The sequence below is a fragment of the Ailuropoda melanoleuca genome, chromosome 2 (assembly GCF_002007445.2).
Source record: "Ailuropoda melanoleuca isolate Jingjing chromosome 2, ASM200744v2, whole genome shotgun sequence".
In the NCBI taxonomy this organism is placed as follows: domain Eukaryota; kingdom Metazoa; phylum Chordata; class Mammalia; order Carnivora; family Ursidae; genus Ailuropoda; species Ailuropoda melanoleuca.
In genome coordinates, this window is record NC_048219.1 from 33,787,557 (window position 1) to 33,801,921 (window position 14,365).

Consider the following 14,365-nt stretch of genomic DNA (forward strand, 5'->3'; position numbering starts at 1 on the left):
GTGTTCAAGGGTGGTAATGGAACCAAGGTGATGAGTCTTATGAGCATTTATGATCATAAACAAAGTAAAAAAAAAAAAAAAGTCCCTGCTTTCATGTAAATTCCATACACACACGTGTATATATACATACAAGCGTGTGTGTGTGTGTGTCAATAGAGAGCACACATTCACCCACAAGGAGTTGGTAAGCTTGTAAAGAAACACAGAGATGAGTAAAGAGACGGACGAGGGGTGTTGGAGCAACGGATGGGAATTCTTTCAGGTGAGGAAGCCATCCTTCATTAGGTGACACTTCAGTGGGACTCTGAAGAAAGAGTGGGAACAAGTCATGGTTTTATGGCTTATATGGCAAATCAAGAGTATAAAATACTACATCTCTTTATCAGTACTTGTTTCTACAGTTTCAAATAGGATTTTCCGTTGCTAAGCTCTGAGAGGGGGGTGTTCTGTTTTTGGAGAGCCCCAAGCCACACCCAAAGACCTGAGGAACAGCAAGGCCCCAGGCCTTGAGGCCGCAGCCAGCTTGGCAGGCTGCAGGATACTATAAAGGCCATTGTGGCTGGACCAGAGTGGAAGGGAGCTGGGAACAGGTAAGGGCTTAGAAGTTAGCCAAGGCCAAACCATGGAAGTCATTGTAGATAATGGTAAAGACACTTGAATTTATTCAGGGTTTTAATTTCTGAGCAGGGGAAAGACACCATCAGATTTACCTTAGAAGGATTACTTTGGCTGCTCTGTGGAGAGTAAACTAGACCATTAGTGGGGAGGGAGGGACAGAGTAGAAGACAGGGCCCCTGATCTCAGCGAGCTCGCAGTCTACTGAAAGGAGAAGACTATAATCAGAGAAGCCCAGACTGTTCTGAGTTACTTTTGCTGAAGTCACTGCAAGCAGTGATCATTTCTCGTTGTGATTCTGCGGGTTTCAGGTTCTAATTTAGGATTCTCAGAATTAAGTTTTCCTAATTCACATTTTCTCTCCTAACCTTTCTTTTCTCCCACTTCCCCTGGATTTTTCTGTCATTTCTGTAAGGACAATCAGTGTTTCTTGATCCAATTTATTCCTCAGGCCTTCCCCCTCCCCCCCGTGATTCCCATAATCCCGCTGAGAATCAATTTCTTCAAACGCCCTGGCCCCCATAGGGCAGATCTCACTTCCATTTAAAACTCCCCATTAAAGACTGTGTATGTTCCCTCAGTGCAAGAAAAGGAAAAAGAAGAGACAAGAATATTTATTGAGAACTTTCAGTGTTCCTGGCACTGCTTTGCTGATAGTTTTATGTGTATTATCTCATTTAATTCTAGATGAGGAAATAAGGATTATAGGGAGCTCTTTGACTCCACTTCTAAAGATGATTCTCACTTTTCCATTCTGCTCCGGTGTTCTCAGATTGCTTTCTTGGCCTTTATGGCTTCTTCAGTCTCAGTCTCTCTGTCTGACAACTAGGGCCATCAGTCTATCAGCAAGTATTTACTTAGGCTCCCCTGAGCGAGGACAGTGGTAGAATGAGGGTGATGATATTAACACCTTTAATTCCCTAGGGTGTGCCAGGATAACCACTGAATTCTTGATGACTCTTGAATGAGAAATGTTTCTTAAACAGAAATAAGATAGAAATTCTAATGCCTTTCTTTGGCTTCTATTTAGCATGCAAGGATAAGAAGGTGCTCAGGGCATTGGGGTCCCCTCAAGAAAACTGAGGACTGTGCTGACTTCGGAGATAAATCCTCCATTTCAAGAGTGGACATCCAAGAGGAAGCATTTGATAGATTGTTGGCTATCTGTCTTGGAACTCAGAAATAGGCAGGAAAGAAGAGTGTGTATTTGAAAGCCCTCAGCACTAGATGGTCCCTGAAGCTGTGAAAGGTGGATGGGATCATGCAAGGGTATAGAAAGGGTGACAAGAAGGACAAGGACAGATCTCTGAGAGACTTAAAATATTTAAGGGACAAGTAACGGAAGAGAGCCGGCTGGAGAGGAGGCAGGAAAACCAAAAGGGTATAGTGTCTGGAATCAAGGGGAAGAGAACAAACAAGTAAGAAGTGATCAAGTGGCACAGAATGTGAGAGACAATTCAAGTAAAATAAAGGCAGAAGATGGTCCATTGGAGTTGGTGACAAAGGGTATTGTTCCTCACTGTGGGACCACTTTCAGTAGACTCCATATTGTGGAGGGTCGAGAAGTGAGGAACTGGAGACAGACAGACTTTCTCAGCTCCTGGAAAAGGCACAGATGTCTTTTGGTTACACCATGTATTCTGATTTTTGGTTTCAAAATATGGTCACTACACTTCTGGGCAGCCCAAGAATTAAATGACTTATAGAGAGGCAGGAGAGAGTAGAGATTCTAGGGGTGCTGTCCTCGTTTAAAATTGTAAGCAATGAAGTCTGAAAATAATCGTCCCTGACTCTTGGATTTTTTAAAGCTAGAAATGAATCTCCTACTATGGGAAGGGAGGGGAACTCTTTCTTGATTACCTATCATTTTATAGTGCTCAGGCTCGATATTTAATCTTCATAGCAGCCTATAAGGTGAGAGGATTAGCCCCAAATACAGAAAAGTAAACTAGGCTTGGGGAGGTTTCGTGTACTTAACCACCCAACTGCGACATGGTGAAGTCACTGTGTGGTTGTTGAAACTGTGTTTTCTTCATCATATGCAGTGGGGACCAGGGCAGCAGGAATTCCTCCCTCTGAGAGAAGATATATGAGCCCAGAGTTTGTGAGAGGGAGGGAGAACCACCCACTTGAAACATCTAACATGTGATTCCCAAGCTGGAAGAGGGCAGACCGCCATTTGAGAAGGAATTGGTAAAAAATACAAAATGAAACAAAGTCAGAACCAAAAAAGGCATCATGTAAGGTTAAAATTATGTGAATAATGATGTGCATTTGTTATTATAATGTTTTCCAAGTGCATTTCATTTTGAATGATATACTCAGATAGTGCATATGGTAAGGTATAATTGAAAAAACATGCAGGAGAATGGCTGCATTCAAAGAATAAACATACAGCTGTGAGGAGGTTAGGAGTCAAAGGGGTAAGCATATGCCCCATCCCCCAGGGATCTCATTAGTGTACGAGTGACCATATATGTAAGAGGCTAAACGAATCTCACTGTTTGCAAAGACCCGCAGTAAATGAGACAATGACAAATCAATAGTAATTAGGCCTATAGGTTCTTATTGACCCAGATGTCTGAAACCAAATGCCCAGCCCTGAGATTCCTTGAGAGGCAAATGAAAAGATTTATAGACGTGTGCTTTAAAAAAAAAAAAAAAAATCCCTTCACTCTAAGTGCAATGATGGTATCCTGAACTGGGATATTGCTAGGATCGGGGCTGACTCTTGACTTCTGGCTCGGAATGACATTGTCGTGGCTGTTGTCACTGTGGTTCCTTTTGGACCATGAGCAGAGAGAGCTGGGAAATAGAAAAGCAGAATGTGATCATATTCTCCCCAGGTGTAAGGCTCTGGTCCTACCTTCCATGGAGGCCTCCAGGACACTTTCCTAACACTGTCCTAGGACCATAACGAAGCAGAGTTTGAATGTGGGCTTCGGTGAGTTATTTCTGACCTAGGTTACAGAAAGCACATGGCTTCAGAATCACACAGAGGAGGGTTTATTGAAATTCGGCCTCGATCTCATGTCTTCGCTTCTTTGAGCATCCTTCTGGAAAGGGGTGTTATCGGTACTGGGTTCATGGGGTCGGGGTTAAAGGCCTGTGTGCTGTCAGGTAGGGAGTGGCAGCTGATGATGCTGGGGCGGGTAAGCCTTTTTCCAACAGTATCATTATCCTCCTAGTAGGATCCAATTTTTACAGATGGAAAAAAGGTGTCACAGCGAGAAGCAAAGACGTTGCCTCCACCCAGCATACCTTGCGCACACACACAAAGGCACGTGCACACACACAGGCACGCACACACACACAGGCTCACATGCATATGCGCAGGCGCACGCACAGGCATGCGACACACACACAGGCTGGCATGCACAGGCACGCGTGCACACCCAGGCATGCACATGCACCGAGACACACGCTCAGAGGCTCGCATGCACGCGCACAGTACTAGCGTGTGCACACACACACACTTGCACTCACTCCTGCACTTACATAGACCAGTTTTGTTTTGCTATCTTTCCTGTATTGGAGTTCCATGTGAAATTTTTATTTAAGAATTTGAAAACCACTGTTCTACTTGTTTGTTTCTTCCTTTAAGCTTAATTTGGAAAACTTTGGGGAACTTCATGGGCTCCATGGGAACATTCACAGTGTCACAAAACTGGAACTAGAAATTCCGAGCTGCACTCTTAAAGCATTTTCAAAATGCAAATAATATCATGTTAGGTATCTCAGATATTAACCTCCCTTGGACATTGATTTCCTATACTTTTTTTCCTGCCATTATTCAAACCATGCTTTTAACCTTTAAAGCTATCTTTCCAAGGTCACCAGTAAGAAGTGCTATGGATGACACCCTCTGATAAACCCACTTTCCTCTAGAATCATTGGTTCAAGACTTTGAGAAGGAAGCATATTTTAAAGAGGGGTAGGGTGACCCACTTCAATCTTAGTGTCATGCAGTAAGATTTAAATCAGTGAGATAGATATTATGATGCCCACTTTATGTATGAGATAACTGAAGTTCAGAGAGGGTAAGTCACTGGCCCATGTCACACAGCTAGGTTGGGTGGAACCCAGATCCGAGCCCAGGACTACCTTGGCTCCCAGTCTCCTCATCTCTGTCTTCCTCTCACACAAACATGTGAAGACCGGGAGGTGGTGTCACCCCCTCATTCTGCACCCAAAGAACCTGAGCCTTAGAAAGGAGAAAGAACAGACACCATGACATTTGTTGCATTTGGGTTGGAAATCAAGTCTCCTGATTCCTAATCTAACTGCATTCCCCTGTCCTGTCACTTCCTTTAGCCAATTCCCATCCCGAGTCCCAAAACTTACCTTGATAATTGTCACCTCATCATTATTGTTACAATGAGGAATACTGATTTTAAAAAATCCTTTACATATGTGCAGTATTATACAGTTTACAAAATATGCTATCTTGACATACATAGTCTTCTTTGATCTTCACAATAACCCTATGAGGTAAGTTGGACAGGGATTATAATATCTGTTTTTACAGATGCTAAGAAAGTGGTTCAGAACGTTTGAATAACTTTCTCATGGTTACACACCTACTAGGGGTAAAGCCACTCCTGGACCGGTGTTCTGATTCCAGGCCTTTCCACTTTGCACCAGGACATGCTACCTGTTCTCAGTGATGGCCCGGTATGATCAGAGAGTGCAGTATGCCGGTTCCTGTGGGTTTGGGTAGTTTCTCTGAAGGTTTGGGGACTCTGCTTTCTTTCTGGATCTGATATGGAAGTACAAATCATTTCTTTCTGCAGAACAGTTTGTTTCCCGACCCTACCCCCCCCCTTTTAAAAACAAAATCAATTTCTCTTCCAGATGCCAGAGTGTATATGCATATTTGAACAGTCACCTGGATCTGATTAAGAAGGCTCGGCCTGTGGGTTTTCTCACTGTTGATTTACATGTTTGGCCAGATTTCCATGGCAACCGGTCTCCCTTAGCAGATCTGACACTGAAGGGCATGGTAAGTAACAGCCAGTCCTTGCACGAAGGTGAAAGCGGCCAAAGGGCTACAAAGTTTGGAAGAAGCAAAGTGAGGAGAAAGAAAAAGAGGAGAAATAAACAGGACAGGCCATGGGTGCACAGGCTTATTGCCGATGCATTGCTGTTGAGAAGGCTCCTGCTGCTCCCAGAATGAGCTGCTGAAAGTTCTCATTGTTTCTGAGCCAACCTTGAAAGCATTAAAAGCACTATTTCTTGTATTTAGCTACTGCTGCCTCTTTGTCCTGTAGAGCAGCTGGAAGTCGTGAGCCCCTGCCTGTGTGATTTTTTTTATTTACATCACTTTGCAGAGTCATGTTTTCTTTCTCCATCCCCAGGCCACCCGGTAAATAACTGGTAAATATTACCACCCATGGTCTTGATTGCCACAGCCACATGTCTGCTCAGGCTCTGAGTCAGAGCTGTTCCGAGTGCATGTTAACACTATTAGGATTTCAGATTCAACTTTGCTAAAAGTAAAATAAAATTAATAACTTGTGTCGGTGGATAAATGGAGCTGCTGGTGACCTTTGGGGTCACTGGTGGTGCAGAAGATTCTGGGCCCTCCTGGAGGGGCCAGGGTGAACTTGGGGCAGCGTTCATAGCCCCCCAAGCTAAGATAGGGCACCATGGTGGCCAGCTGAAATTAGGTGGCTGAGAGTAGTATAGCCACTGAGAATCATATTTGAGGTTGGAGGAAGCATGTTCAAGCTAGAGAAATAGAACTAAGCTTCAGAGGCCAGGAGGGGCCACAAATAAGAAAATAAGGCAGAAATTCAGAATCCAGGAAGATGTCAAAAAGTTGAGAAGCAGAGTGTGCAGTGAACGGAGGTGGGGAGTTCAGAACGGAGGCCGTAAGCAATGCAGGGTTTACACGGCATGACGGTGGCATAGGCTGCTGGCTTAAAGAGCTTCAAGCCTCAAAATTCTATGATTTTGTGATTCATTTTATTGAGATTGTTTTCAGTGTTTTTATGATGCCAACCAGAAGACCTGATCTTTATTTTCATTACCTAGTTGACATAATCAGCTTCTGCTAATAAAAAGGAATCACGGGAAAAGAAAAGAAAATTGGTCATAGCATAAGTTATGTCTGTCTGGAGTCCATGAAGTGTGCCCACATAACAGATAATGAGCTTGGCCTCCTTGCTTGGCCTGTGGAAGCAGAAGAGGAATGTCGGGAGAGGGCCACGTGGCCACAGGCTGCGGCCAAAACGCTGCACTTGCAGATAACTGACTCTCTGGGTACAGAGGTGGGGGAAGAGCACATTATGTATGGACACAAAAGTGAATGTCTTAATTGAAGACAAATATCTGAAACCAAATATAATGGACCTTTAGAATGTTAAAGATGCTAAGAAGCATGGCCAGTTCATAAAATGACCCCAGAAGAAAGCAGGGCTATGTAGTAAAATGATCGTGGGTCTGGAGTTTATGGACTTCGATCTGGAGTCCTCCTCTGGGGGCTCTCTTTTGCCAATTTCTGTCATAACCAGTGTGGCAAGACCCATGGTTCCCAGTGGCTTTTGTCTGTTTCTTAAAACCAAGCCTGACATCCAAAGACTCAAGAGTTACCAGCATAAGGATACTCTTATAAAGGTAACCCAAATCCAGAATGTAATCCCCAAGGAGTCAGTGGAGGGTTTTGAAGAATGCCTGCCTTATTATAATGAGTACAGCTAAGTACATACTCACCAAAGAAGACTGCGTGCATGGGGACATCTCCCCAATTGTATCAGAAAATCCTAGTATGTTTACTTTTTTAAAAAGTTTTATTATTTTATAAGCATACCTCATATGTCACATAGCATTTCTTAGCAATGACTTCCCTTTGTAACTGTTTTGGGGTTGGGTTTACATTGGAATACCTGCCACTCTGTGAGCTTAATTTACCACATTGGAAGGAGAAGGTGACCTCGATAAGATAGAAGAAAGGAAATTCTCAGCTAAAAATTTCTCCCAGTATTTCTGTCCCTTAGTTAGTTTCAGATAACATCAGACTAATCACCCTGAAATCTCTATTGCCATGTTCTCCTTTGTCAGAACCTACAATGATGACTGTCGCCAGCACCCATTCAGTAAATACTTATTTCGTACCTAGACATGCCAGCTACTGCTGTAGACACAATAAGGTACAATAATTCCTATGTTCCTGGAGCATGATTCAAGGGAAGAGAGGGAAGTGCTTGACAAAATGTATACATAGCAACTAGAATTGTCAGGATATTCCCAGTAGGGAAAGAAACATATATGATTTCTTCTTTTGGCTCCTGAAACATTTCTCTGGGCATACACTAAGTATTAACATGTACTTAATTGATGGTCAGCATGGAGATCAGAAAGAAATAGAATATATAAACAGGTGCTACGAGGTCAAGCTCCAGGTGCCCCACACTGCCCAGGGCTCCCTCAGTGTGTGGGAGATATCTGCCCAGCCTGGTCTCAGGGATCAGGAAGGCTTCAGACAGGAAGTGACATTGACACTGAGTGAAGCAAGGAAGAGGGTTTAGAACCAGGAAAATCAGAGTAAATGTAGTGCTCTAGAAGGGAGGAGAACATGGAATGTGAACGCCTTTGATTTTGGCTTCCTGTATCATTATCTAACCAATGATAGGTTGCATTTAGCATTTTATCTTGGTAGCAGAAAAAAAAAAAAAAATCTCAGAGAACCACTGGATACTCCCTGTACCTCTTGTGCTTTCCAGCACTACACTCTGCCTTTCTTTGCTCTGCCCTTGGATGACTCTTGTCTCTTACCTTTGTTAGACATTCATTCACTCATTCATTCATTCATTCAACAAATGCTTATCGTTCAACTACCATGAACACAAAGGAAAAAGAAACCGTGTGTGTCCCAAGTTCACATAAAAGCAGGGAGATAGTTACTGTATAAGTGTGAGTGTGTGTGCATAATCATTACACAGTGTGACCCCTGTGATATAGGACCTGTGCAAACCAGAGTAGGTGCTCTGTGGGTATCTGACTTTGAACGATTTTTTACGCGGCATTTGGTTAGTACGCCCCATACTGCCTTCCTCTACGTCATTCGAAAATACATGTGAAGGTGAAAAAAATAAAAAAGGCACAAACTCATGCTGACTTTGAAAATTCACATGTCATTCAACTAGTGACATTAGAATTGACAGTCTCAGAATCTGGGAAGATTTTCCAGACTAAAAAACTAACTGGAACTTGTTGGATTAATCTATGACATATGAGCAAAGTAAACCTCCAGCCTTGCAGGACCTTGGACCTCTCCTTCTCCTTAGCTGAATGACACAAGGTCCCTTTAAGCCTCAGAACAGGGCAGTCCTCCCTCTACTCTGCTGCCAACGGTTTGAGGTGTTTTGGTTTTTTTGGAAGCAGCCAGTGAGTTTCACTTTCCAGAACTCTTCCCACAATCCAGACTTAATCGTCCCTTTTAGTTCAGTCCATCAGAAAACTGCCAATCCAAGAAGCCAACTGGACAGGAAGTCTGATTTGGGATGACGGGTGATGCCCTGCACTCTAAGGATCCTGAGTAGGAATCTGGAGGAGAGGTATAGGTCTACTGTCTGTTCTAGGGTTAGAAAACCTGGCCATACTGAGGCCACCAAAGCTATCCAAAGTAAAAACTGCTGGACTCTGGGAACTGGCAACTAGCTATAGTCTCAAGAGGCAAATCCACATTGCAGTGAGTGGGGCTGAGAGTAAATCATGTGTACGGTCTGCTGGGAAACTCTGAATATGTATAGCTCTCTAGTTAAAATGAATAAAAAAAAATAAGAAAGTGAGTCCATTAGGAAAAACATGTTGCATCCAAAGCAAAAGGAGTACCATCGGAACACTTAGGGAAAGGCCTCAAAGAATTCCATACTACTGAAACCAAAAGAAAATATTAAAACCCCTTTGGCATATTTGGTAGGATTTTTTTTAAGGGCACATCTCTATGACACAGGGCAGAAACTTAGTGGGAAAAGAAGTCCCTACCCTGACCCTTGGATTTAAGCTCTGACCTCTCTCTCCTCAGTCATGGTTCTCGTTTCCTTCACAGCCTCACTGACTCAGATTCTGGAAGCAGTCACCACTCCTGGTTTGACCTGGCTCTAAACCCTTCTGCTTTAGGTGCCTACCCTCGGAAGTAGGAGCAGGGCATAACCCAAGAGTCTTTCCATTATGCATGAGAGCATCATTTTCTTCTGTCCTGGTAACAGTTGGCTCCTTGCCATGTACCTTGCTGCTTCATTTCTCCTTTGCTGATGCAGTGTTGACCTGTAGCCCTGAGCGAGAAAGAGGTGGAGGTTAGGGGGTGGGCAACTTAATAGTGTGCCTGGACCGAGTAGCTGCCGGTGCAAATATTTCTCCTTTCCGCTTGATAAATTAGGTAAGGGCCATGCACATGATGTGTGAAGGAAGCAGCAGCTCAGGTCATAGCAGTCGGCATCAAAACATTTAACTCTGCTGACTGTAGGTTCTTTAAAAGCGAAACAAAATAAAAATGTGTACTTTTGAAGAAACGTGGCATGGTCACACATAAAGAAAGATGAAACTAAATACCAACCATGGAATGACTGGCTGGCTGGCTTTACCACTGTGTGCAGCAAAGAGAGCCCAGGCTTGAAGTCAGATCTGTCTTGGCATCCTGCCCTGAAAATGGGTGACCTTTGAGGTTAGCTCTGTGAGGTCGGTCTGCTCATGAGTAAGCAGGACCAGCATGTGGATTCCTTGTGGGGTCGTTGTCAGAATCAAATGGGGACACTGTCACATCGTGGACAGACGACAACAGCAGATACTATTGAATCTGTAGCTTCTGCTTTACTGGCCTGTATTTGCACGTTCGAAGATGACTAGCAGGATTCTAAGTGTGGCCTTTGAAAGCTGAGCTACCAGTCATGAGCCATCCCCTTAGCCCGAGGACCAGCTGGACTCACCAGCCGTGGAGGTCATCTGCCGTTAGCAGCCAGGGGTGAAGCTCAGCAGTCACCTGGTCCGTCACAGACCACGTTTCCTATGGGTGCAGAGACTAGTCCTTCTCTGTATGTAAGTCCTTGGCCCTCAAGTCCTTCAGCACAACAGGAAACCCCCATGTGATGTACAAAACAGCTAGTGCTGTAGGAATTTTGGAAGAGTCCTTGCCTCCTTGTTTATATGACCAGTTTCCATTCTCAAATTGATACTACCTCTTTGTTTTTGGGGAGATGTGTATGTTTTATTCCTTTCCTGACATATCCAAGAAGTAAATTAATCAAATTTAATCACAGGTGCAAGTCACTTCAGGCGTATCAGGCCATGAAAACACCCTATTCACCAGTGGTTGAAACGTGTTTTCTCTGCTTCATTTTGCAAGTACAGCACTACCCAGAACAGAAAGTTATTTTCTGGTTCTTTGAAGAGCTGTGATTTCTAACATAAGGCCATATGCTGCTCAAACTGCTGGAGAGGTTGGGTGCTGCTCCAAGGGCTCTTCAAAGCAAGCACAGAGCAAGGGTGTGTATGACAAACTAGGAGGGAGTCAGGAACGAAGCATGGCAAGATCTTAGCCAGTTCCCAGAGGACTGAACCCCAGCTAGGGAAGGGCATTACTAAACAGAGTCAGATGTGGATGGAGTCAGCAACTCAAATGAGTATTTGCAAGAGCTCAGTAGAAGCCAGAGGCTGTATCCCAGTGGCTTCCTCTGATGGGGAGATGGATGACACAGCTGGGAGCTCATGCGCTAATTCAAGCAGCTTTGGACTGATACATGTATCAGGCTTGCAAAGACATGGACGCTTTGATGTGAGTTTGTTGATGATTTTGTCACAATGTCATGCTGTTTCATCTCACCATTTTTTACATATTGGTTTTGCCTATGACAGATTGAGTCCCATAACAAAGCTTGATAGCCTAAGTATCATTTAGCTGGGTTTCCCATAATGTGTTTTCTTATTGAAGCAACTAATTTAGCAGCTGGTATTTTGTTTCAAAATAGGGGTCGTTTTTTTCTGGAAGTGCATTGTGTCAGGCATCATGATAGATGCTTTACATACACCATCACCGACTCTTAGAGTAACCCTGCCTGACTTGCCCCATTTAAAAGGGTGAAGAAACTAAGGCTCAGAGACTCAAAGTTATTTGCCCAGAGGGGGTAAAACAAAAGTATTAGAACCTAGTCAGTTCAAGCTGAGGTCACTGACATCCTTTGGGAGAAAAAAAAATTTTTTTAAAGAAAAAAAAAACTAGGTTTTTGTGTTTTCATACTCCTACTCTGCTTTCAGTGTGTCTGCCATGTTTTCCCCTCATTTTAGTGGATTTTTAATATTATGTCAGATTCAGACATTGTTTTATTAGTGCTTTCTATCTTCCCTAAATATACCAAACAACAATTAAAACCCAGGGGAGGTAGGCAGGGGGAATATGGATTACAGACAGGAGTCCTTCCCAAGGTAGTATGGCATGGTAAAAGACTGAGGGATGAATTGGGTAGAAAAATGCTGGGAGGACCCAACAGATAAATAAAGGGAAAGATCTAAGTCCCAGGGACCAAAGATGGGATCCAAGTTTGTGTAAATCAAGACAGGTTGGATGACACCAGCTCGGGGCCGGGACAGTTGACCAGCACAGCTTTGGCAGACTGGAGCACTGAGTACATTAAAATGACTTAGATTTAGAGCATCCGAAGGGGAACAAAGATGTGAAGGGCCTGCTACATCTTAGGAATAGCAAATGACTAGCGTATCGTGTATGGTTTGCCAATAGAATAGGGCTGTGAGGGAGAATGTCAGTCTAGGCATTGTGAGTTTATTGATTGTCTCTTGCTGCTTTAATAAATTATCATAAACTTAGAGGCTTAAATTTATTATCTCATAGTTCTGTAGGTCAGAAGCCTGAGCTGGCTCTGCTTGTTTCTCTGCTCCGGTTTTCATAAGACCAGAACCAAGGACTCTTATCTGGAGACTCGGAATAAATTCATTCAAATTGTTGGCCAAATTGAGCTCCATGCAGTTGTAGGACTGAGGTGCCTATTCCCTGGCTGACTCTTAGCCGGGGATCCTCAGCTTCTGGAAGCCATGCATTTCATGACTTATTGCCCCCTTCTTCTATCTTCAAAGCCCGCAATGGCAGATCATGTCCTTTTCAAAGCATGATTACGTTGGGTTTCTAACTAGATAATCCAGGATAATCTCTGTATTTTAAGGTCACCTAGCTAGGAACTAGTTCCATCTGCAAAGCCCCTTTACAGCAGTGCCTAGATTGGTGTTCGATTGAGTAACTGGGGAATGGGAATTTTGGGGGAACCTTTTTAGAGTTCCACTCACCACACTGTGTTAACACATTGATCTGCATTTCCCAAATCTGGGTGAGTTTTAGGCAATGCCAAGTGTCACCCTCGATTCCTGGTACTTACTGAAACCTCAGGGAGATTTGTTCCCTTTCTCTTCCCGGCTGCTGATTATTTCAGACCTGTTCTTCAATCTCTGTTCTCTCTCCAGAGGTTTTCTATAAATTTTTCTCTGATCCTCCTCATTTCCTTGCTGTCTGTCCATCATCTCTGCCTGTATTATTGACTGAGCAAATAGAGTATTTTACTCTTCCTTTGTCTTCTGAAAAGCTTTCAACCAATTCCCTAGAGTCTTGGATACCTCATCAAGCTCTGATGGCCCTAGAAAATCTCAGGACTGGGGATCCTGTTTTCTTGTGTTTTGTAATCTTTAGAGACCCCTTGAGAATTTATTTCTAAGCTTTTTTTTTCCTTACTAACATACAACTAATTCCTTTAACAACTAAGAAGGAAAAAAATTAGCTAACTTAATTACTACTACATTTTTTAAGTAATTTCAACTATTTTAGGACCTATCAACCCATAATTCACAATGCCAAGGTTAAGGACAATTATTTCCACAATTTATTGCGCATTGGGACCTGCTGAAATGCATATTGGTGGGCCCACCCCAAACAGTCAATAAATCTGTAGTTGGAGCTCAGGAAATCTGCATTCAGCTAGGATCCTGGGAAGGGGCTAGAGACGTGCCAAGCTCTCACAGCTACTAAGTGGCAGCAAGACTTAAGGTGAAGTCCAGGGTGAAATTCATCTGTTCTTCCTATTTACAGAGCAAATGAAAGAGTGTAGGTTGATAAGGACTAAGGCTTCTCTAAGGAGCCCTTGCTCGTGAGTCCCCCATCATCCTATCCCTGGGCACTCATCAGGGGCATGCTGCTTCTCCACACTCTTGATGTTCTTATCTTTAACATAATGATCCTGATGCTGATGGTCAACATGCCTCTGTCCTGTCTTCCCCATCCTGTATATGCACTAGTCTTCAGTGCCCCTCATTAATACCCTGGGGGTACCCATACCATGTTGAAGGAGATGCTTTATTGCCACATTCCCATTAATGAATGGGATTGAACCCTTCATGCATTTAAGAGAAAGAGAATGAACATTTATTAAGAGAAAGGGAAAGAAAATCAACATTAATTGCAACCTATGCTCACAGAGTTGGCACTCTAAGGGTTTAGCTCTTGTGGACTCAGTCTAGCTTCCTGAAAAAGTAAGACACTTTGCAAATGATATTTAATCTTCACAAAAATGCCTTGAGGCATCATTATCCCTATATCATAAATGAAAAAAAAGAAATCTGAGGCTCAGAAAGGTCACAAAACTCAAAACCATTGTGCAGCCAGTTGGAAGAATGTTGAGATCTGAACCTTGGTGTCTTCCTTCATAGCTTGTCATCTTTCCATTCCCCCACACTTCTCTTCCAAGCTCAAAAA

At 43.3% G+C, this 14,365-nt stretch overlaps 1 protein-coding gene across 13 annotated transcripts in view; it reads left to right on the plus strand.

The window, feature by feature from the left end:
• Positions 1 to 14,365, plus strand: part of FGGY (FGGY carbohydrate kinase domain containing) — a 414,009-nt gene that overhangs the window by 298,029 nt on the left and 101,615 nt on the right. For all 13 annotated transcript variants that reach the window (XR_004623203.1, XM_034653399.1, XM_034653435.1 and 10 more), the window contains one exon: positions 5,470 to 5,617. Coding sequence is in view for 12 of the 13 variants with exons in the window: in XM_034653399.1 (XP_034509290.1) it covers positions 5,470 to 5,617 (148 nt within the window). In the remaining variant the exon portion in view is untranslated. The remainder of the gene's footprint in view (positions 1 to 5,469; positions 5,618 to 14,365) is intronic.